General features: G+C 36.8%; 2 protein-coding genes across 17 annotated transcripts in view; both read right to left on the bottom strand.

Annotated features, from left to right (window-relative positions):
• Positions 1-7,405, bottom strand: part of NEK10 (NIMA related kinase 10) — a 194,938-nt gene extending 187,533 nt beyond the window's left edge. For 2 of the 3 annotated variants that reach the window (XM_066244946.1, XM_066244943.1), the window contains exon 1: positions 7,305-7,405. The gene's annotated coding sequence lies outside the window, so the exon portion shown is untranslated. Of the gene's footprint in view, positions 1-4,563; positions 4,675-7,304 lie in introns of those variants that run through there. The other variant, XM_066244944.1, reaches the window with a different exon arrangement.
• Positions 7,406-10,418: 3,013 nt separating this feature from the next.
• Positions 10,419-24,943, bottom strand: part of SLC4A7 (solute carrier family 4 member 7) — a 111,316-nt gene continuing 96,791 nt past the window's right edge. For 9 of the 14 annotated variants that reach the window (XM_066244962.1, XM_066244965.1, XM_066244955.1 and 6 more), the window contains 4 exons: positions 21,063-21,194; positions 20,384-20,481; positions 17,065-17,172; positions 10,419-14,647 (listed from right to left, as the gene is read on the bottom strand). In XM_066244962.1, the coding sequence (XP_066101059.1) occupies positions 14,566-14,647; positions 17,065-17,172; positions 20,384-20,481; positions 21,063-21,194 (420 nt within the window). In that variant the 3' untranslated portion in view covers positions 10,419-14,565. The remainder of the gene's footprint in view (positions 14,648-17,064; positions 17,173-20,383; positions 20,482-21,062; positions 21,195-24,943) is intronic. The other 5 variants (XM_066244953.1, XM_066244959.1, XM_066244963.1 and 2 more) reach the window with 1 other exon arrangement.

Raw genomic sequence — 24,943 nt, 5'->3', positions numbered from 1 at the left:
ATGAGTGTGGATGCGTGGGTCAGTGACAGGTGAGGATGGACTCAGACCCAGACCGTCTGAGGGAGGAGGCAACACTAGGTAAACACACTGATGTTCCTAACTGGCAGCATTGCAAGAAACCAGAACTTTCTGGGCTCTAAAATAGAATTAAATGTTACCTAATAACACGTTATTTTAAGTGTATTTTATTATTTACTCTTCTCTGTGCAGAAGACACTATTGTGCACTGCAAAAAAAAAAAAATCCACAATTCAGTGTGTGTAGAAAATCGTAAATATGTAGTTAATATGAAAAAATATTGTCCTTTAAAAAAAAAAAGACAATTTCTTACTGTTTAAAACAAGGGATTAAGTAAGAACAGTAGAAATGTAAAAAAGCAGAGAAAATTAATATTCAAAGGAGGTTACAAATTGAGTGTATTCAAAGGGAAGAAAGATCAGTGTGGGCTGAAGAGCTGCGGAAAGGCTCTGAACCCTGGGACTTGAAGAAGGTCCGTGAGAACAGGGAGGGTGGGTGCAGAATGTTCCAGGGGAGGGAACTGACGGGTGGAGGCTAGGTCCCGAGAGCAGTCTGGGGAGATGGTGGTAGCTGTGCTGCACTGGAGCTGAGGAATCTGGAAAGAGGTCAATAATGGGCACATGAGTGAGTGGTGACCTCCAAGACCGCAGCCAATCTATGGAACCGCATAGCCTCAAATTAGGCATAACCCTTTATCACGAAGCTCAGAAAAATGACACCTCCCTCTTACTTGCCCCCTTGTTCATTTGGTCACTAAATCCTGATGATTGTTTTACTCACCATGGTTCCAGTCTGCCCACTTCTCTCCGTGCTCGCGGCCAACACCCTAGTCTACATCACCACGTGAGCTACAGTAATCACTTCCAAAGGGGTCTCTCAACTTCCAGTTTCTCCTCCCTCCCAAAAACAAACAAAAACACATTCTCCAAACAACCACAAAAGCACCCTTTCAATGATACAAATTTGACTGATCAAGCCTCCATGGGCTTCTCATTTCTTTAGGATAAAAAATTACAAAGACCTATAAGGTGTTTCATGAGATGATGCCTCTGCCCCCCAGCAGCCCCACTCACACCTGACTCCTGAGTCCTTGTCCCAGACCTGCTTCTCCTCAACACCCAGGACCCTTACGCCTGGACACAAGGGCCTGATTGGGACAGATAGGCCTGGCAGGCTCATCCATCATGTCTATGCTCAAGTGTCCATTCTTTTTTTTTTTTTTTTGTATTTTTCTGAAGCTGGAAACAGGGAGGCAGTCAGACAGACTCCCACATGCACCCGACCGGGATCCACCCAGCACGCCCACCAGGGGACGATGCTCTGCCCATCTGGGCAATGCTCTACCCCTCCGGGGCGTAGCTCTGCCGTGACCAGAGCCACTCTAGCGCCTGAGGCAAAGGCCATAGAGCCATCCTCAGTGCCCGGGCCATCTTTGCTCCAATGGAGCCTCAGCTGCAGGAGGGGAAGAGAGAGACACAGAGGAAGGAGAGGGGAAGGGGTGGAGAAGCAGATGGGCGCCTCTCCTGTGTGCCCTGGCTGGGAATCGAACCCGGGACTTCCACACGCCAGGCCGATGCTCTACCACTGAGCCTACCAGCCAGGGCCAAGTGTCCATTCTTTAAAGAAATTTTTGCTGACTTCCATAATGTAGTCACAGCCCCAATAGGCATTGCCTTGCAGCTCTTAAAAGGGGGCAGATTCAGGCAATATTCAATTGATACATAGGTCTGTCTCCTTAGTGTACTGTAGACTAGTCCATGTAGACTAGTCCGGGATAGAAATGACAGTTGGTTTGCTTATCCCCAACATCCAGCACAGCACTGCTAGTTTATAGCAAAAGAAGTTTTCAATAAATGACTGCTGAGTGAATGAATGAATGAACAAACAATTCCCATGAAACAGAATTTAGAAGCTTTAAGTATAACTGGAGTATCATTGTTTACATATAGAGAACAAAAATAATGAAAAAATTACCATCAAATAACTTTGCCCTAGCTGATCAGTATTCACTTATTACAGAATGTTGGTTTGATGAAAATCACTTTGTAAACACAAATAAATATGATATACATGCTAAATATTAACTAGCTCAAGTATACATGAAGAAGACAATAAAATTTGCTAAAGGAAGAATGGGTGTTCATATCTATATCAAGTGCAACATACACATGCACATTATATGAATTCATGGTCTCCACTGATGAAAGGTTAAAGGTTTGGGAATGGGAATTCTTCCCATTACAGCGCTGGAATGTAGCCCAAGAGCAAGAGTGGTTGCAGAGACCTGGCTCCCACTTGCCCACTCAGTGACCTCAGAATGTCCCTGGATCTCTCTGATTATTAGTTTCCTTATACACCAAAAATAGAAATAACATCCCCATTATAAGGTGGTAGTTAGAACTAAAGTGAAGTCCCTTTAAAACTGTTGATAGCTATAGAAATATGATAGCTGTTGTAAATATTATCATTTGTAATATTACTGTTCAATGTCAAGAGCTAATGCTTATTTTAAATTATTTGTCTATATTCACTGATCATTGATGACAAACAATAGATATAAAATATTAAAAAAAGGTTTTTATTTTTGCCTGACTGGTAGTGATGAAGCTGATAGAGCATCAACCTGGGATGCTGAGGTCCCAGGTTTGCAATCCCAAGGTTGTTGGCTTCAGTGCAGGTTCACCAGCTTGAGTGTGGGGTCACCAGCTTGAGTACAGGGTCGTTAACATGATCCCCAGGACACTGGCTTAATCCCAAGGTTGCTGGCTTGAGCAAGGGGTCACTGGCTCAGCTGAAGCCCCCCTACCAGCCAGTCATGGCACATATGAGAAGCAATCAATGAACAACTAAAGTGATGCAGCTACAAGTTGATACTTCTCATCTCTCTCCCTTCTCTTTTTCAAGAAAAAAAGTTTTATTTTTAATGTCACAAATAGTCTTTATTTTAACTTTTTTAAACTTAATATTATTTAGGGTTTACTATAGATATTATAAGCACTTTGATGTATTCATTTAATCCTCAAAACAATCCTATGAGGTGGGTTGTGTTTTATCTCCCACTACAGATGAAGCAACTGAGACACTGAAAAGTTAAATAACTTGGCCAAGAACTCAATCTAGTAATAATAAGAGTAAATATTTACATGGTGCTTACCTTCTGCCAGAGCCAATTAAGTGCTTTCCATATACTAATATAATTCTCCTAACAAATCTGTAAGACACCCTCCATTACTGCCCCCATTTTACAGATGAGGAAACTGAGTCCCACAGAGGTTAAGTAATTTGTCTGAGTCATATAGCCAGTAAGTGTTAGAGCAGGGCCGTAAAGCCAGGAAGAGCCGTCTCTGCTAATCTAATGCTACACTAACTCTCATTTATTGATGGCATTTATCCAGCTCCCTATTCACCTAAGTGAATTTTCTAGACAAATGTTTGCCATTTTAATAATAAAATATCACTTTACACACCATTTTCTCAAATTAATTAACGATTCTCTAGCTTTTATGCAAAGTGAATTAAATACTGTTACTTTATTCAGATGGCCCAGTGTTAATATTATAGCTGCTGCGTTTTATCCATTCTGCCTCTAGTTTTTATTTTAATTGTTATAGGAGGGGTTTTCTTAGTCTCTTTTCTAGATATGAGCAAGTTTATTGTCATTTTGGCACTTTAACTCTGCTGAGGACTGCAAAGGTAGAACCATCAGTTGTAACTATTTGTAATGGAAGATTTAACAAGCTCTGAGTTGATGCCAATTCTATGGTCTTGCGTGCCTAACCTTTATTATGACTTGCAGATTTTAGCTGAGATGAGGGTAAATTTAACCTCTAGACATGTATGAGTAATTATTTTACCAAGTGAGAAATAAAGTATTATATCGTGCTCATTCCCATGTTTATTTTTAATTATCAAACACATCAGGCATATACATACACGAATATGTTTAAATTTCACTTTTCTGTGGAAGACCAAGTCTTCCAGAAATGTGAGAGTCATTTCCAAATCCAAACCACACCCCTTGTCCCCAAACTAACGCTTTCTACCACCCCATCCTGCTTCAGTCTGTTTACTTGCCCCCCCCCAGTAGAACATAATACAGGTTCACTGCATTTCCTATGTACTCACCACAGTTCTAAAAAACGTGTCTATGGGAGGGAGGGAGGGAGAGAGTTAGGGGGAGGGGGAGGGGCACAGAGAACTAGATAGAGGGTGACGGAGGACAATCTGACTTTGGGCGAGGGGTTTGCAACATAATTTGATGACAAAATAACCTAGACATGTTTTCTTTGAATATATGTACCCTGATTTATTAATGTCATCCCATTACCATTAATAAAAATTTATTAAAAAAAAAACAACAAAAAAAAAACGTGTCTATGTTGATTCATGTAATGAAACAACTCCATTTCACAGGTCAGAAAACTGAGGCGCTAAGGTGATGTTAACGAGCCAGACAGAGGTCCCACATCCAGCAGTGGGCGAGCTGGGAAGTGAACACAGGCAGTCTGGCCTGTGAGTCTACTCTGTGGACTCTGCTCTTCTTACCTTTGAGAACACAAGTTCCAAAGAAGTAGTAGATTTTTCTGGCTCACTGCTGAATGCCCAGGTGCTCAGTAAATATTGTTGACTGTCTGAGTGAACTTCTCTCTCCTCTGCGTCTATTTGAGTGCTTGACTCAGTTCACTCGGACTTTGTTCTCAAAGCTTGACTGGCTCCAACAGGCAGAGTAACATTCCAGACCCTTCACTCACCTAATCCAGTCTTTACTAGTTGCAGTTTCTTTTGACCCACCTTTATCTGGCATGGTGCCCTGGACTCATCAGGTGGTCAGTAAATACTCACTGAATGAATGAGTCTCTTCCCTGTGTCAGAGCTACTGACATACACAAAAGTTTGTGATCCAGTAGTATAGTGGGATCAAGTAGTAGGACGATGTCCTAGAAATTGCACTTGACTGAATTAAAAGATTGCTTTTTGCCTTTTGTGAACTGACCATTAAAATGTCACAATTCTAACCTTCCTTTTTTAAAGGGACTTTATTTGTATAGGGAAGTTTTGGGTTTACAACAAAATTGACAAGAAGGTACAGAGACTTCTCATGTACCTTCACCCCGACACCTGTACACCCTCCCCTATTGTCAGTATCACTCACCAGAATGATGTATTTTATACCAAGGATAAACCTACATTGACACATTGTAACCACCCCAAGTCTGTAATTCGCCCTAATTAGAGCTCACTCTTGGTGGTGTACGTTCTGTGAGTTTGGGCAAATGTATAATGACATCTTCGTTATTATAATATCATTAGGTATTTTCGCTGCCCTAAAACCTTTTGTTCTCTGCCTTTTCATTTCTCCCCTACCCCCAACCTTGCCAACCACTGATCTTTTTTTACTGTTTCCATTGTTTTGCCTTTTCCAGAAGACCATATTGCTGAAATCATATAGTACGTAGCCTTTTCGGATGGGCTTCATTCACTTAACAACATGCACTTGAGGTTTCTTTTTGTCTTTTCAGTGTCATACTTCATTTCTTTCTTTCACTGAAGAATGTTCTAGTGTCTGGATGTATCACAGTTCATATATTCACCCCCTGAAGGACCTCTTGGTTGTTCACAGGTGTTGGCGACTGTGACTAAAGCTGTTACCAACCTCCATGTGAACGTTTCTATTTTATAAACATATGAAGATAAACCACGTATAAGGAACTGTACACTTGATACAGATTATGCACATTTACTCTTTAAAATAACCCTATGAGATAGGTGTTAAGATAGAGAAACTGACTAGAGGCTAATTTGCTGTGGGTCACAGAGCTACAACACTGGAGCCAGGATTCAAACCCATGTATGGCTGACTCTAAACCTTCTTTCTTACAAACTGCAACATACTCTCTACCATCCCTTTTAAACTTCTGCCAAATAATAGCTATCATCATAATGATTATGGCATGAAATATAGACTATGAAGTGAAATGTTTCCAACTACTAAGGCCCTCAAAATCTGAATAAAACCTGTAAATTCAACATTCAGTTTTTATAAGCCAAAGCGTCATTGGCCAGAAGTTATTTCTGACTTTTCTGGAACTAATAAGAATGCCATAAAAAAAAAAACCCCACAACAATAATTTCTCATTTGAGAGCATTTCTTGAACCCCTGTTATATGCATAGTACTGTGATGCGTACAACACATGTGAGTAAAACAAACATAGCCTCTGCCTCACAGAGGCTAGAGGAGGAAGCAGAAAAGTAATCAAGCAACATAGAGAATGATCAGGGAGTAAGAACAGAGCCAGAGAAGGTGCAAAAAGGGAGTCCACTGCAGGCAGGGTGAGCTACAGGTGACATTACGACACACGGGAGAGAATGCACGGGATATGAATCTTTGCAGGAAGTGAAATGTCCTTATGTTTGTTTTTTGGGGGGTTTTGTCTATTTTTTAGAAAGATCAGTCTAACAATACTGGGGAAAATGGATTAGATAAGGCCAGCCTGGAATCAAGTAAGGTGGATGGGCGTTGAATTTACCCAGGGGGCTGGTGAAAATTGCAACATAGTGAGAATGGGGATAGTGAGGGGCAAACTGATTTGACAGCTACTGAGGTGTAGCCTTGACAATGGCTGGAAATGCAGAAGATGTGGTCATGTCAAAGATAATGCCCAGAATGGGGGTTTGGTCACTGAATAGGTGTGCCAAGACAGGGAAGCCAAGGGTGAGGCCATCTGGTGGGAGTCGGGGGATGGCAGTTAGGGGTGCACACGTGTGGAGTTAACTGGCGGTTGGACTTGGGGGTCTGGCTCTCAGTGAAGCACCCTAAACTGGACGTGCAGGCTTCCCAGTCATCAGCAGACACACGGTGCCTGAGGCATGGAGGTGGACAGGCTCACCCACGAGGAGCAGAAAAGCAGAGGGCCAGTCAGAGCCGCATCCCACCGGGAGGAACGCAGAAAAGCGATGCCCGTAAAGGTTTTATGGCTGAATCTCCAGAGACGTGGGGGCAGATTGGAAGAGACACACTCAGGCTCCATGGAACCAGAATAACTTCCTCATCTAACGAACATCGAAAGCGGATGGCACTGTCGCACCGTCCATCCGCCCATCCCCAACCCACCTGCTTTGAGAACGGCTGTGACTCACTCACCTACCCACAGGAGCCCGCGGTGTCAGTCCCTGACTCACGTCTAGTGAAGCTGACTCCCGAGGCTTCGAGGATGCCCCACAAGGACCTGTGGGCACCTCCCTGGGTACCCTGCCTCCAGGGACAGCCTGCTCCTGCTCCACTCACCGTGCGGGAGGGAGGGTCCCTCCTTCAGGCCAATCTCTAAATCGTCCTTCTCATCGTCTCTGCGGCTGTCACCCACTGCTCCGGACAGAATGGCCCGTCCTGCCCTCCCCCCAGCCCACTCCCGGCCCTCTCAACTTCGGGAGCGCCACCACCAGCCGCACGGTTGGATTTTCAATCAAATCCTCTAGGCCACTAACCGGCGCCGGCTGAGCCAATGCCAACACTCCTTCTTCCGCCTCGCGGGGGCGCCACAGCCAATCAGGAACAGCTGTGCTGCCACGAGCCAAAAGCCCTAGCCACAGGTGACGCTACCAGCGTTGCCGTGGCAACCACGGACAGCGCAAGATCCAGCCCCAAAACTGCAAGCTGGAGAGAAGCGAAGTGCTGCTTGGGTGCTGCAGGCACTTCAACCCGATCTACAGCTGCTTGCCTGTGTACAGGCTTCCTAAACACTGAGTTTTTCTAGACTTGGTGTTCCCAACCTTTTGCATTTGACATCAAATGGGTTGAAAGCGCAGCTTCATCTTAGGATGTGTCGTTTCAGGAATTGCTATGGACTAAAAAACCAATACTCTTCCGAAGCAAAGATTGGGCATGAAAAGGATCAATACTACATGCTAACTAGCTGTCCTATAGCATGTAAAGTTACTCAAGCGCACTGCATGCTTCAAGCGATGTGACTATGGTGTGGAAAAAGTGTCCAGAGTGTCTAGATATCCATAAGGTACACCTATGCCTAGTTCGTTCTGTGGCGGTGGGCAAGTCTCTTCACCTGTTGTGAAAGTCTCAAGATTCTTTTTGAAAAATATGTATTGCATTAGAAAGGCTTTAAAAAGATACCCCACACTATAGAGCTTTTTAAAAAATGAAATATATTGAGTGCTCCTTTTGTGCCAGGCACTATTCCAAACTTTCATTTTGTTTCCTCTTCCTATCATCACCTGGTAGTCAATATTTTCATGCCAGTTCAGGGTTGTAAAATGAAGACACCAGAGACTTCCTAAGCTGCCCAACATGGCAGAGCTAATAACTGATGGAGTGCAGAACCTACAGTTTGAATCTAGAACAGTCTTAACCATGACGATGTCCCTTGACAATTTCTTCAGTTTAGGGCCTATTCAATCCCCTCTTAATACCACTCAAAATGCCACCAGTGTGTCAATTAGTATGGGAACTTTACCTTCCAAATTTGATCTAAAATGAATACAGTGAACCCTTCCCTGATGTTTCTCTGATAAGGAAAAGTCGGCTCAGTGAGATAATATGTGAGTTTTGGTCAAGTGAGATAACAATATGTGGGTTTTGGTCACTGAAAACAGATTTTTTTTTTAACCAAAATAGTAAGACCCCATTTTGGACATAGAGAAAGGTGAGACAAAAGCCGAAGTTAGCACAATTAATTATAATTGAATTTTGGAAATGTAAAACCAGTGAGATTTATATTACCAATCAAAAAAATCAAAAAGGTTGACCAGGGCAGGTGGTCTGATGCTGAGTGGAAAAGGTGTTCTCTACACACATTTAACATAATGAGCAGTGAGACATGACTTCACTGAACTTCTTCAGAATACTGAATGTGCTTCCTACCTTCCTCTTCTCAACAAAATATTAAACTGATGTTTCGGCTGTCACTGAATATAACGGAAAGTTGCATAGAGTAGGAGGAATGAAGACACTTGCTATTTGAGGAGAGGTGCACTGTCTTCCATGTCTGCCTGGTTAGGGTCCACAGTGTGCTCTGTAACATGTTCAAGGTCCTGACCTCAGAGGAGTCATGCTTACAGCATATGTTTCTCTTTGTGTTTTCTAATAGCTTTTATACTATCCTAGAATGAATTCACAGACAATGAAAATTATCTAGTTCAGAAGTAAAACAGTATAATAGCTATAACATAAAGAACAAATAAAAAGTAACTTAAATAGATATTAAAATAGTCAGGATCAACTTAACAAAACACTTCCCAAAATCTCTAAAAGTACCCCAAAACCACTGGCCTAGGACCAAAAAAAGGGTATGAAATCCACATACATTTTCAATTGAGAAATGAGAATGATCTTGTAGACTGAAAACAGAAGGCTGAATAGAATTTGAAGAGAAAGCAGAGTTTAAATTGAGCTTTGAATGAATAGCAGAGAAACAGAAAGGTTTTTCAAACAGAAATGTTTTCATATAAAGCACAGAGATAGAAATGCAAAAATCAACCGTAAAAAGAATTGATACTCAGGGGATCAGATATGCCTTCATAAGCAAGATCCAACAAAAATGAGTAAGAAACTATTTCCTTTACTCTTTTCCCCCTCCACCTGAAAAACAATCTCAAAATTCTATAGATGTTAACAAAAATATTTTTTCTAAAATTTCCAAAATCATAATAAGCCCCTTTCCCCATCTCATTCCCAAAGGTTACTAATGAATTCAGGTGGAATATCAGCTTTCAGAGTAGAAACAGAAGGGTGTTACATACATGCCAAATGGAAAACAAACCAAGACCTGTCATTTGCTACATTAAAATTTTTTGCAATTAAGTTAGCCATTAAAAATAAAACAGAAAAGACTGACCAGTGATGGTGCAGTGAAAAGAGTGTTGACCTGGGACAATGATCCCATGGTCGCTGGCCTTGAAGCCCAAGGTTGTTGGCTTGAGCACAGGGTCACAGGCTCAGCTGGAAGCCCCCAGTCAAGGCACATATGAGAAGCAATCAATGAACAACTAAGGTGCAGAAACTACGAGTTGATGCTTCTTATCTCTCCCCCTTTTGATCTCTCTTGCTTAAAAAAACAAAACAAAAAAACCAAGCCTTGAGTTTGTGCTTATTACACATCACACTGCAAATTCTATCCTACAATGTGTCTTAAAATAGGGAAAATAATAGACCAGCCTATCATAAAGGGCTTTCATTTCAGTATTGAATTATCAAAAAGTCATTGTGCATACCCAGCATTTTGTTTCACCATCTTTTCTGTTTCTTCTCTCTCCTTCTTACTGAAGCATATGATTATTAGGAGGCAGGAAACAGAAATCACTAACATTCCTTCATTCCTGATTCCTCCTCATCAGAAAGAGATGCAGCTCTTCTAATAATCAAAGTACAAAGTAAAGACTATCCAGCAGCTAATTCAGTAGACTTTTATTGCTGTTTCAACATCAATAACATCTCCAAAATATAGTTTTCTTCTAACAAGTATAAAACAAATTTAAAAGGCAGGATCATTCACATTAGGGACTTGGTAGAGACTTGTACTTCATGTAAATGAAAAATATCAGTTCCACGGTTTAAATGTTTAATTTACTTTGGATTTTATTACAAAAGAAAATATTATCATCGTAATTATAAAAGTCATAAAAATTAGAATTGTACTGTGAAATTATACCAAGCTATCAAATATTATATAAATGAACAATAAAATTCAATTTCTATTTATTCAAACATAGTAAACATTAGAAGATAACCCCCTCTACAGAACAACAAAAAAAATCCCAAAACTTTTAATATTAAAGCAACAAAAGAAAAGCCACAACACAAAAATCAATCAATGCACAAAAATGTGATTTTAAAAAAACAGCAACTGGGGTTTAACAATTACTCTAAGTCAACAGTAGAAGTCAATGTGTGCTGATTGAGTTAAATTTTAAAAATGATCTTCAGATGATTCCCATTTCCAAGTACATGTTTTCCTATTATTGATACTTATATTACCTTTTGAAAAGTTAAAGAAGAAACAACTTTCCATTTAAATTACCAAATTTTTTATTCCGAGCACTATTTTAAATTTTGAATGTCCTTAAAGTCTTTTAAGTTCACTTTCTAAAAAATAAATAGTCGGACTAAACCAAGACATTTCACATATCTGTACTGTTCACAATAACAATGATGTGATCTACATAAATAAATTTAAAACATTAAATTAAACATTTTTGAATTACGATGTTCTATCCATGGCTTACACATCTGAAATCTGAGCACTTTTAACACAGGACCCACGTGTAGAACTCTTGAGCACATTTACATAACTGACGCACATGACAATTCTTAGAAAACAGCAAGTTCTGGTGTCATACCTCCGTTTCAAAAACCACTTTTCTGTTTACAGAAATTTGAACCTGTCTTTGTATAAGGAAATAGTTAGAAAGCTATTATATACATACATAAATTTTAAGTATGTGAAAGAAAAAGAAATGTTTTTGGATTTAAAAAATTATTTTTGAGTGGTAAAGATATCTGCTTTATAAATACATGCATTAGGACATAAAAAAAAAAATAATTTGTCCTACATGCCTTACAGGAGACTTGGCAAATGTGAACATGGATCCGCCACAGCTTTTTCAACAATTTGAGAGTTAAGATTGGATAAATCATTCACACACACACTCACACGCACACACCCACGTACCCATTAGAAAGACTGTGTGCTTCATTTGGGCATATCTAGTATTATTAGAGAACATACAGATGCATCCTTTTATCATAAGGAAGTTAGGTCACTGTTTTCTCAAAAGCTGCTATTTTAGAGTGAAATAGCATTCAAAAAGAAGTCAATTTCAGATGGTCAACATCAGGATTCATTATCGTCTTTGTAAACAGACATCTATAAATAAATACAATAGGGTGGAGAGGAGACAATCCTGAGGCGGCCCTGGGGCCAGGGTATTCAGTAGCACTAAGCTCCATTCTGGAAACCAAGGCATCTAAGAAAGTGCAGGGCTGTTTATATGAATTTGTCTTGTAAGTGGAATATGTACAGGTTTCATTATTTTGCACCTTGAGGTAAATCAGTACATAGCAATTATGACTGCTCATTTCCACCTATTTAAGGCAACATTTAAGATCAACACATCATGAATTATATCTGTCACTGTCTTGCAATGAATGCTATCCATGATTGTTACTCTTCCAAAATAGTGGAGTATTATCATAACCATATAGAACAAGCAGTTAATTACTTAAATGAGTTTACCTTTGCTCTTCAATGGAGTAGTCATATCAAATCAGTTTGTAAGTCAAGTAGTCAAAAGAAAGCAGAAACCATTAACAAATTAGAAACATACTAAAAACATTTTGAGTGCAAAGTATTTTGCAAGTCATGGTTTTCTGGCATGGACAATCACTACACGTAATTAAATAAAGTCACAGAAACACTATGATCCCAGGTAGTTTTCAGTTTAAATTTTAAAATCACTTCCTATAAAATAAGCAGATTTGTTAACCCTGTGATGTCCAGACACAAGGAAATTATGTGAGGAAACCCTCCTGTTCAGGTACATCAAGAGAGTTGACAAAATACAGCAGCAAAAACAGGGGTCTTTGGAAATGATTACGCTGCTATGAATGAAAAGGAATCACTTCAATGGAAGCTCAAAAACAATAACAAGCACCGTGGGTATTAAATACTCTATTCCCATTTGCCAACAGAGTCTAACTCTTTTTTAGGCAGTACCAAATGATGCCAGCTAGATTTTCTACTTAAAAGTGGCTACATTTGCAACCTCCCATCTAAGGCATAAGTTAAATTCATTATTTTAACTAGAATCTGATAATACAGTCTCAGATGGGGATATTACACCAGCTATTAAGTATTTTAGAATGTACTAAAAACACTCAGAATTGCTAAAATATCAGCTTTTGGCATTTCTCATGATCCTCTGTAAGATCAAGTCTTCACACTTTTGTATTTTAATTACAAATGATTAAAGGGAGCACTGTAATTTCATTAATATTTTCATCCTAATAGTCATGTCACTATTTTCAATACTTCTGTGGTTTCTCAATACTTGTTTTGTTTTCATTAAATTATCCTCTTGCCAAATTAGTTTCACAACCCCATTCATCCAGTCCTATAAGCTTAACAAGAACAACATTTATTTATTTTATGTGGAGCTAAAAGTATATAAAAGGTGACTAAAAAGATTTGCTGGAAGTTAAAGACAACTCAGAAAAGCAAATACTAGATAGCAAATACTAACACAAAACGGGAAGAATACCAGCCATCTGAGCTATACATAAGATGTCTAAAGTCCTTTTAAAATACAAATATGGCAGTGCTTTATATAAAGGTGTAAAATCGGTCAACTGCTTTCAGATAATCAACTGTAAATTCAAATGAGCACCAACTATTTACATTAACAATTTCCTCTGTATTTGTTACCTTTTCAAATGTTTGTATAATATTTAAGCATCATATCAATCAAAATAAATAAAATATTTTAAAATGAATCACAGATAACAATCAATTAAATATCTATACAACAGAAAGAACATAAACAGAAAATGAAAAGTAATTCTTACTAAAATAAAAGTAATACTGATCATAAACCAATTTAAGAGAATTTTGACTCCTGATTATTTAATTGTACTACTTATAATAGAAAAATAATCAAAACCTTGACTTGATACCAGCTAAACTACATTTAAAAAAAAAAAACAGCAAAGGTGGAGAACAGAGTGAGCATTCTGGGCTCTAATAAAGTATTAGAATTGAGAAGAAAATGCCTAAAAGGCAACAAAGTTTAACTATTGTAACTGGCATTTTATAGCTTTTAGAATTCTTAAAATTATAACTGGTATAAGGATTAAATTATAAAATCATCTGAGATTTTACCTGTCTATCTGAATGAAAACCTAGATATAGAGGTTTGAAAATTAAAAAAAAAATTTAAACAAAAAGATCAAAACTATAGTTCCAATCTAGAAAGTTTCCATTGTTCTCCTTCCACTGCTAAAACATTTCCACCACTTGTGAAACATGATGGACATCTACATAAATGAAATATACACAAAGAAAAGCCATGACATATTACTATTTGTCCCACAGCATTGGCATAAAGACTCCCTGTTCTTCCCATAAAGCACTAACAGAAGTAAAACGGTATGTGAAAAATTTCAATAACTCAAGTTAAAATTATAAATATATGGACAAAGTACATACCACTTCAGGTTGTTCTGAAATCTCACTGATAAACAGATTTAAAGTACACTGAATGCATTTCGCACATTTTCTATTGCAGAAAAGAAAAATTTTTCAAAAGAATAAATATCTGAATAGTAAGAACCATGTACCTCACTTTTAAAAGACCATCTCATTATATACACAGTTTCCGTGGCACTCCTAACAACCATCAGACACTACCTTAAAAAACCCAGTGGTCACGCATAAATAGCATGACATACAATATTGTCATATATAGTGACATGAAATACACACATTATATATATATATATGTATCTGTGTATCTATATATATATAATTCCTCTTGGTTCAATTCTATAACGAAGTTTCAGCATCCATGTATTTCTTTGTTGGTTCATCTTCAATATTTATTTTCACACTCACAGGTTTTTCAGGACTATTTAAAACAAAGAATGAGTATAAATGATTTTGAAATGAACAGATATTACATTCTAAATATAGCCAACAGTAAGTATTCATAATAAGCCTTTCTGATGACTATTAATAATATAAATATGTCTTGTTTTTACTATTTTACTGCTTTCTTTTCCTATCAGTAACCTTATTAGAAAGGCAAATATTAAAATTCTTAGATTTTTAGTAGATACTTTTTCCCACTGAAATTCATGTTTTTCTTATAACAGAAGAGAAGCTCATCAAAATTGTTCAGTCATGAGTTTATTAGTTTTACTTTATATATGAATAGTTATAGCACTGGACTTTTGTTTCGCTGATCAATCTATTAAAATTCATCTTTATTAATATGGGTAAGTATCAAATAACTTTCCCCCCCAAATTTAACAAATTTATAAACTTTCCTCAAATTTGGTTCACAAATATAAGAACAAAACACATACTTTGTATTTTCAAAAGTTAGTATCAAATATAATAATTCCATGTACATGGTTTTAATCAACTAACTTAATTGTAATACATGAATATCTGAGTTTTGAAAAAAAATTTTAAAGTATAAAAACACACACTGTTTCTTTGCTGCCTTCTGCAGACAAAACTGAAGCAAGGTCCCCCCATTTTCCTGCTAAAAACAACATAAACCAAACATCCTCTTTCTTTCCACTGGATTTTGAAATGAGGAACAATCTAAGAGAAAAGTATAAAAATACTAGAACATTATTGGAATAATGTTACTATATCAACTATACTATCTGGGCCAGGAGTGCTGACAAGGTGTGAAAAATTAAGAGTTAAGGTTTTTAGTGAAATTCTGGCTGTAAAAAAATAACCTTAAATGAACAGAAGTTTAACTTAAAAACTTTAAGATCAAAGACAGAAATGAATAAAGGAAACCATTAGCTTATAAATTAGAACTCAAGAAATGAATTAAATAAAAATAAAGGATAGACATTAAGTCGAAACAAGGTTCTAAAAAGGAGGTAGGAAAAGAAAGGGGAAAGAAAAAGATGGAAACCGCCCTAGTCAGAGAGCTCGGTTGGTTAGAGCACTGGCCCTAAGCGCAGAGGGTGCTGGTTAGAGCCCTGGTCAGGACTGTTCCTGTCTCTCTCTATCCCTTCCTCTCTGGCTAAAATCAATTAATAAAAATAAATTTAAAAAACTAGCCAATTATCATCCAAAAAGTGGTGGCCAAGCAGAAAGACAATAACTAAAGACAAATAGCTCTGTGATTGCTTGCCTGGAAAAGTTTTAATCTGATGCCCAAGCAGAATATATTGACACTCAGCATAGTGTTTGGCACAAAAGTATACACAAAATAAATATTTTTTAAAAAATTAATGTCTGTGTACCCAAGCAGACTATACCTCATTTCTCCAAGACCTTAGGGATTAAAGGGCTAATGATTACCAAACAGGAATCCCTCAGATCCACGCCTTGAAATAAAGAAAAAATGGCTACATAATAAGAAATATAAGAAAGGGGTTATGAAAGTTACATGAACTATTGGGCATTATAAAACTGAATGGTCTTTATATCCATGAATTAAGTTTCTTCCAAGTACCTTCAAGAAAACCATTTACCTCAACTAAAGAAATTATAGGCTAAAACTAAACCATACAAAAATAATCATATATTTTTTTTTAATTTTTCTTGGACCACCAGAGAGCATGACTGAGGTAGAGTGTTCAATCATAGAATTTATTTAATCCCAGGCCCTGGGCTGTTGGCTCAGTGGTAGAATGTTGGCCTGGTATGTGGTGTTCCAGGTTCAAATCCCAGTCAGGGCATACAGGAGAAGTGACCATCTGTTTCTCCCCCTCCCCCTTCTCTCTCTCTGTCTCTGTCTCTTCACCTCCCGCAGCCATGGCTTGATTGGTTCAAGCACATTGGCCCTAGGCACTGAGGATGGCTCTGTGAAACTCCCATCTCAGGCGCTAAAAGTAGCTCAGTTGCAGGCATAGCCCCAGATGGAGGTTGCTGACTGTATCGCATGCAGAAGTCTGTCTCTCTATCACCCTTCCTCTCATTTGGAAAAAGAATTTATTTAATCCCTAGTAATTGTTTTTCTTTATATGGTTTCTGAACTTATTCCATACTATCAAAGATATATTTATCTTTAGTATAAAATAGCGCAAATTATTTGAAATAGGAAATAATAAATTTAAAAAATAAAACAATCAGTATCTATATCTGATTCCAGTATCCAGAAAAATAATGGGTAGATTAATAGATGAAAGGAGAAAGGAAAGAAAAGAAGGGCGGGGGAAAGTTCGTTTTAAGTAAGAAGAATATAAATTATGCAAGTTAAGTTAAATTGCATGGTTTTATTGAACAGCTATCCATAAGCAAATGGAAAACTGGCTATAGTTAGAAAATGCGTACGTAAATAGTCACAGCTACCTCGTATTAGATCTGGTTACTTTGGAATTCTCAGTGTTCATGGAAAGTGCCTTCCACTGTGCAGTTTTGGCCATTTCATCTGATATGTTAACAACTGAGGGATCAACACTGAAGAACAAAGACACTTTTCAGTTAGTATCCAGAACTTGCAAAAGCATTAATAATGTCATTCTTATTACTTTTATAACATTTGCCTTCGTCAACTTAAAACTGAGAAAACTCTTTGACATGCACGTAAACCGAGGTCTAGCAAGATATCAGAATATTGGAGTTCTGTTACAAGGTCTCGTGAGGAAACACATTTTTCTTCATAATCAAAAGTAGGAGTAATAAGTAAATTGGCAATGATGCCCAAAGATGTACAGTTTGACTATAAGTATACTATAAAAATAACAATCTTGGGAATGATGCCCAAAGATGTACAGTTTGACTATAAGTATACTATAAAAATAACAATCATATATTAATGTGCTCATAAACATAAAAATAATACTGCTTCAAGTCAATTAGAAAATTTTTATAATTGACACAAACTTCAATCTGATCAAATAATTATCCAAAGTAAGAAAAAATTAAGATTATGATTTAAAAACAATTTGCAGTTTCCTAGTCTATGTACATGTTAACTTTTAAAAAATAAATGTTTTAAAAACCTAAGGAACAAAAAACTTTGTTAAAGCTCTTAAAAACATTAAAAAGAATGCTGGGAATGGTGACCCTTGAAAACTAAAAAGAGAGAGCTCTGAAAGCATCTCAACAGTTAATACACAAGCAGGAGTGTAAGTATTAATTTTTGCTGGCATTCACATTTTTAGTATCAAAGTGTTATATCACATTAATCAAAATGAAAATCAAAAGAACAAAATACTGTCTCTTTCGCTGTAAGGAACCAATGTCTCTCTGTCCCTATGCAATATTGCAAAAATTACTCCAAGACCCCAAATCCAATAATGATGATATCCATAACTCATTATGGGCTCAAGATTGTCAGTCATAAGTAATATGAAAGTACTACAAAGTTAACAGAAACATATTTGCAAGCTCCTTTTCTTCAGCAAAAGAAAAAGATTTCATGCAACAAATATAAATGTCAAGTTAGATGTTAAATTAATAATGTGACAGCAGCTATGTTATAAATGACCAAACAGCAGTCATTTAGAAAGTGCTATCTTTGTTCACTCTGTAAATCCGAGTATCATTTAAAATTTAAGACCGGAAAAGTGTGACATGATCACTGTTAGAGCCTCTAGGAATGGCTGCTTCATTAGCACACAATTTGGATGCCCAAATTCACCATGGCAGAGCCATACTACTTGAAGCTCTGCCTACTCTGAGTAAATGTTTCTCTGCTTGGTTGCCAACTTCAAGTAACTAAAGAGAAAAGTTCTTGAAGCACTTTTTAGTTTCTAAATGTCCTCCTTTAAATAAGACCTTTCCCATCAGTAGACAGTAAGACTTTTTAAAAGAAAGTATACATTTTGTTTTCCCCCAAAATAGATGGGAAAGCTTCCTTCCATTAAAGAAATTAATTTCACATTTTATAGGGCTTTACAGTTTTCAAAGGCTGTCATATATTATTTCATTGACTTTCATGCAAGTTATCCAAAGCTAATTAAGCCAATTCCTGGCATTCTTGATGTTCAAATTTTAAGCTAAGCAGCATTAATCATGGTTCATGTCATCACTTACAAAATAAATATACAGACAGCCACTCATTTTGTTAAGTACCAGACTTATAAGTACAACTCCGTATAAATTCATCAAGGCTCATATACAGTCACTCGGAGAAAGTGCTAATGCAGGACCAATAGAAATTAAGTGGTAAACAATCTCTGCATATTGGTTAGTGTCACTAATGACCATCACGGCAGTTCCTTACATGCTTTTCAGAAGTACAACCAACAAAGTTAATATATTAATTCATTTAACAAATGTTTACAGAATCTAGCAAAGCAGAGCACTGTAGTTGGATATATTAAGATGTCTATGTGTGATATTTGAAGTATATGAAGCTTTGAGGGGAAATCATGAAAGGTGACATGGAATAATACCAATTTTAAAAATGAATAGTAAAAAGTATAGAAAAAACTTACTTAATAAACTTATTTATCAAAACTCATCAGCCCTGGCCTGTTGGTTCAGTGGTAGAAGGTCAGCCCAGCATGTACAAGTCCTGGGTTCAATTCCTGGTCAGGGCACACAGGAGAAGCAACTATCTGCTTCTCCACCTCTCCCTTTTCTCTCTATATATCTCTCTTCCGCTCCTACAGCCATGGTGCAGTTGGAGCAAGTTGGCCCCGAAGTGCTGAGGATGGATCCATGGCCTCACCTCAGACACTAAAGTAGCTTGGTTGCCAAGCAATGGAGTAACGGTCCCAGATGAGCAGAGTATCACCCCATAGGGGGCTTGCTGGGTGGATCTAGGTCAAGGCACATGCGGGAGTCTGTCTCTCTGCCTCCCCACCTCTCACTTAAGAAAAAGAAAAAAACTCATCAACATGCACAAATCTAAATGTAACCTCTATAAAAACCATATAGATTAGTTAAAAATTTTTTTTAAGTTGAAGCAAATTAATTAAATACTAGCACTTTTCATTAACATGTCGGGGAAGAATCCTATATACTCTCCAAAACCAATTTTTCTATTATAAATAGCTAATCAGAAATACAACAAATGTGTAGAAATAGGAATCAGAGGTGTGCATAAATAACAGGTTTTTAATCTTTTAAAACTAAAAAAAAGTTCTCATTTCCCAACCTCTACCTTTAGTTCCTAAATTTAAATATAAATCACCAAAATCATACATGCCACATTGCTAAAAGAAACCGAATTATTTTTCTGTAATATAAGCCTTTGCTGCCAGTGGTCAAATCCCAGCCTTGGCACTAGGAGAGTTCCCGGACCTCTACACACAGTTGCATATTGGAAGGTCCTCAGAAAATGGATTACAAATGTTTACTGTCCAGCACACCCTGACCCCAGCTGCACTGCTGAGAGAATGGGGCTGTTCAGAGACTTGTGCATGGACCTTAACTGAACCTGATAAGAGTGACGAAAGACAAGTAAATCTTGTCCGCTTGGCCCAGAGACTGAAGGCTGTGGTACAAGCCGGCTTTTCCTTCACTGCCGCCTATACCCTGGGAGGGGGAGGAGCAGGAGCACTGCATGAAGCCCTCGCTTTAGCTGAAAAGGCAGATGCAGATTTCGTCACCTTTTAAAAAAAATAGATCCCACTATTTTAAAGAAGTATCACATAGCTTATTTGTGCAGTTGACATGGATATAAAGCACATTTTTACAAGATACAGTTATATCTCACCTGTATTTTAGGGCCTTTACGGGAATCTGCAAAAGACTTCCCCCTTCAAAGGGCAGGTGCACAGTGTCGTCATCAGCACAGAGCATTCGTTCAGCCTCCTTTGGGGCGAACACACGCAAGGAGATAAGATGGCTTTTCCCAGAGCATTTCAAATCAACCTCCACGTTACAAGTCAACATACAAAGACTACCGTTTGACTTTCTGTTCTGTCAGAAAGATGTTTACTTAAAAGTCCTTTTTGTCATTATGTATGCTTGGTTATTAAAATGCTATTAAAATTAAAGTGTACCCTAAATATACTTCTGTATTTAAGGTTAAATTAGACTGTAGACTATGATGTAGAATTTTTCTGGGTTACCTATGTTTTCATATCGCTAAATTCTTCTGAGTAGTGATTAAACACACAAAACATGTACTTTTTAAAAAGTATTTTTGTGTCAGGACTATGAATGGGACAAGTTGGTGAAATGGGTAAAAACCGTGTTTGGGACAAGTTACCTATTAACCTCACTCTGCCTCAGTTTCCTTACTTTTAAATTGGGGAAAGTAAAGTACTTACACTTAGATTCTTAGGACTTATTAAAGGACTTCATTCCCATAGTGATAGTATGAGTGCTTGCTACTTGGTACAAAAATTAAATAAGAAATTGGTATAAATTTAAAATTCTTGGGTTTTTACCTCTTTTTCCTTTTTCTTTTTGTCATCTTCTTTCTTTTTCTTACTTTCTGGCATGAGATCATCAAGCCAACTTAGTTCTCTTTTTGTGAAACACAGATCCATGAGTTTACGTATAAAGACTAATGCAAGAACCTTAAAAAGTGGGGGAGAGAATATTAAGTAACATCTAAAATATATATATATAATATATATATATAATTTCAAAGAGTAAGTATATGTTAAACCGTAAATAGCAAAAAAGTACTTTATATATTATTTTAATACGATTGCATGCACCATCTGATTTCACAGGCACTGAGTCACCTGTATCTTTTTGGATTTTCTGTTCAAAGAAAAGACATAAAGGCATTTTTAACTTCTTCTTATATAAATCCCTTACACTCTGCCTAAAATTATAAAGCAGTTTAAGTATCGTGTCTTCACAGTAAGATTATTCATTTTTATGATGATTTTGCATTAAATACATTCTATAAGTAGAGATGGTAACAATACATTAGAAAACCCCATTTTCCAGCTAAAGGTTTTAACTTTTCAATATTTGTGAGAAAGAGATCTTTTTACCTAACCTACTTTTCTTTAACTGTTACTAAGGTTAAAGATGTTTTCAAATGCTCACTGGCAATTAGATTTCCTTTTCTGTTCTTCCTATTTCCTATCCTTTGCCCGTTTTGCAACAGGTTTTTATGACTTGTTCATAAGATTTCTGGGTAGTTTGGATAGAAATACGTTATCTGCCTCATGCTAAAAATACATATTTTCTCCCTAGATTCACAATCTGGTTTCACTGTGGACATATAAAACATTTAATTATCATGTAATTAAATATATCTCTTCTTTTACAGTTGGGTTTCCCTAGCTTCTCTGAAAAGTTACCCTCAATTACTGGATTATAACAAATATTCTTCAAAATTTTCTGCCACAATTTAACACTTAAATCCTACATTCATTTATGATTTCTTTCTGAATACGGTATCATAGAAAAGCAACCTTATTTTAGCTCCCAGTATATAGTCAAATCTTCTAATACTATATGTACTAAATTTTTTCCACATAAATGAATCATCATCTTTAATAAAATAATCTGCTTATAATTCAAGTGGTAAATTCTCATATAGTCTAATAAATTTCTGAATTTATAAAATCTTGAGTTCAGTAATTTATCTATTTGTCTATTCCTATGTCAATTCCATAGTTAGCTAAGCTAACTTATTAACAATTTTTCAATATTTTGTTATCAGAACAGAAACGGTCAAGTCCCTCACCCCTGGAGCCAGCCAGAAATTCTTAATTATAATTATCTTTGTTTTGTTATACTGTGGTGTTCATTATATCTTTATTTTTAAGTTAATATACAATTTAACATAGTAAAATAAGAAAATAGCATGAGTACACAGTGGACTTTTAACAAATGTATATTGTCTCATAATCCACACCCAAGCAATATAGCACATTTCTACCACCCACGTGGTTGTGACTCCAGCATTTATTTTTTTCTATAAGCTTTAAAATTATCTAGTTCACACTGACACCCCCTCAACACATACACAAAACACTGCAAATAAAACTAGTAAATTTTATATTTGGAAGTGACATTTTTATAATGCTAAATCTGTGAAACAAAAAACATAGTATATCTTTGCATTCATTCAGATCTTAATTTTATGTCCCTCAATATTGTTATGGATTGAATTGTATCCCCCACAAAAGGAATATTTAAGTCCTAATCCCCAGTACCTCAGAATAAGACTTTACTTGGAGGCAGGGTTGTTTTTGATGTCAAATATGTGTGGTGTCCTCATAAAACAGTCATGTGAAGACACAGTGACACACAGGAAGAACCCCACGTGATGATGAATGCAGATACAGCTATGCACTTGCTAGCCGAAAAATGCCCAAGATTGTCAACAAAACACCACGAGCCAGGGTGAGGGAAAGGAGGATTCTCCCCAACAGGGTTCAGATGGGGCGTGGCCCTGTCCGTACCTTGATTTCTGACTTCTGGCCTCCAGAACTATAAAAGAATGAATTTCTCTTGCTTTAAGCCAATGAGTCTACGGCATGTTGTTAAAGACAGCCTCAAGAAACTAATACAAACATTATTATAAAGAATTCTTTTTTCTTTAAATAGGTCTTTCCTATCAAATTTGGTCTTAAGTATTTTATAGTTTTGGCTCACTATTGTAAAGACAATTTTATTCTATTTCTATCTTTAGCATTATTATTAAGATAGAGACTATATACTAATTCTATGTTTTCTTATACATAGCTAGCCACCCTAAAAAAATTCTTAATAATTCTAGTAAGGCTTTCTTGTTTGAGTCATTTGGATTAATAGACATATAATCACATTATCAGCAAATAATGTTACCTCCTCTTTATAAGAATTATATATTATCACAGAAACAAATATAAAATAACAGAAATAACAGTGGGTTACCCTATAGTAAAGCTCATTTACAGTATCTATGTGGTTTTTTCCCTCCCCTTAAAGCAGTGGTTCTCAACCTTTCTAATGCTGTGACCCCGCAATACAGTTCCTCATGTTGTGGTGACCCCAAACCAAAAAATAATTTTGGTGGCTACTTCATAACTGTAATTTTGCTACAGTTATAATTCAGAATGTAAATACTTGATATGCATTATGTATTTTCCGATGGCTTTAGGAGACCTCACCGGGATCGCGAACCACAGGTTGAGAACCACTACCTTAAAGAATAAAAAACAGACAGACAACAGTATGGTGATTACCAGAAGGAAAGGGGGGTGAGGAGAGGTGGAAGAAGGCAAAGGAGGGGATAAATGGGGACGGAAAGAGACCCGACTTGGGTTGGTGAGCACGTGGTGCAGTGTGCAGATGTGCATTTGAAATCTGTATGGCTTTATTAACCAATGTCAGTCACCCCAATAAATTCATTAAGAACCTCATTCACAAATTTTTTATTTACAATGACTGAACTTTATAAAAAAATTTTTTTATCTTTAATCGTGTTGATAATCCTTGATGCTGAAGTACCACTGTCTATTTAATTATGACACATTACTTATAGAAACACTGTACATTCATTTATTTGTTAACATTTTAATATTGTTTGCATTTATATTAGTGAGAAGGCACCACAGTTCTTTTACACAACTTTATTAGGCTTTGCTATTAAAATCTTGTCAGTGTTTGATTAGAAATAATGCAGAAGGCTCCACCTTTTTCTTTGGTCTAGAATAATTCAAGGTGGACTGGAATAAACTGCCCATTATATTAACTACCTGGGCAGATCTGAACCTTTCTGCAAATCTCTTCTTTGAAAGTGAGTTATATCTATCCAAATATTTTATACTTCTCTTTGTATCAGTTCTGGAAATGTAGGTATAGTATAATCCCTTTCTCTAGATCAGGAATAGGCAGACCACAGCCCCAGGTTAAATCCAGCCCGCCATCTGGATGGACTGCGCATTGAAAATAGCTTCTACAGATGAACATCTGGATTTGACTTGGTAACAGCAAACACTCACTTTGAACCCAATTAAGCAAAACAGTATCCCAAAGAAAAAAGAATTCCATTTTTCTCATCAGTCTTTCCTTTAAAACAAAATAAACAAATACACTTGTACAATTACTTTTTAAAATTTCATCAGGAAGAAACTGGAAATTTGTCATTACTTAAGTACCTATATAATATTCCTGTAGCCTACAAAGACTAAAATATTTACCATCTGAACTTTTACAGCAAAAAGTCTGTCGATCTCTGCTTTAGATGATCAAATAATTGCTATAGATTCATGTAATATTTCTTCAAACCTCTCTCATTTCTTCCTTAGCTGTGTTTATATATAACTTTTTCTTAATCTTGTACATTGTATGCTCTCATTTTCTTCTTTACTTAGAT

This window comes from Saccopteryx bilineata, chromosome 10 (assembly GCF_036850765.1).
Source record: "Saccopteryx bilineata isolate mSacBil1 chromosome 10, mSacBil1_pri_phased_curated, whole genome shotgun sequence".
In the NCBI taxonomy this organism is placed as follows: domain Eukaryota; kingdom Metazoa; phylum Chordata; class Mammalia; order Chiroptera; family Emballonuridae; genus Saccopteryx; species Saccopteryx bilineata.
Note: the sequence above shows the minus strand (reverse complement) of the source record. Positions and strands in the feature narration are given on the sequence as shown.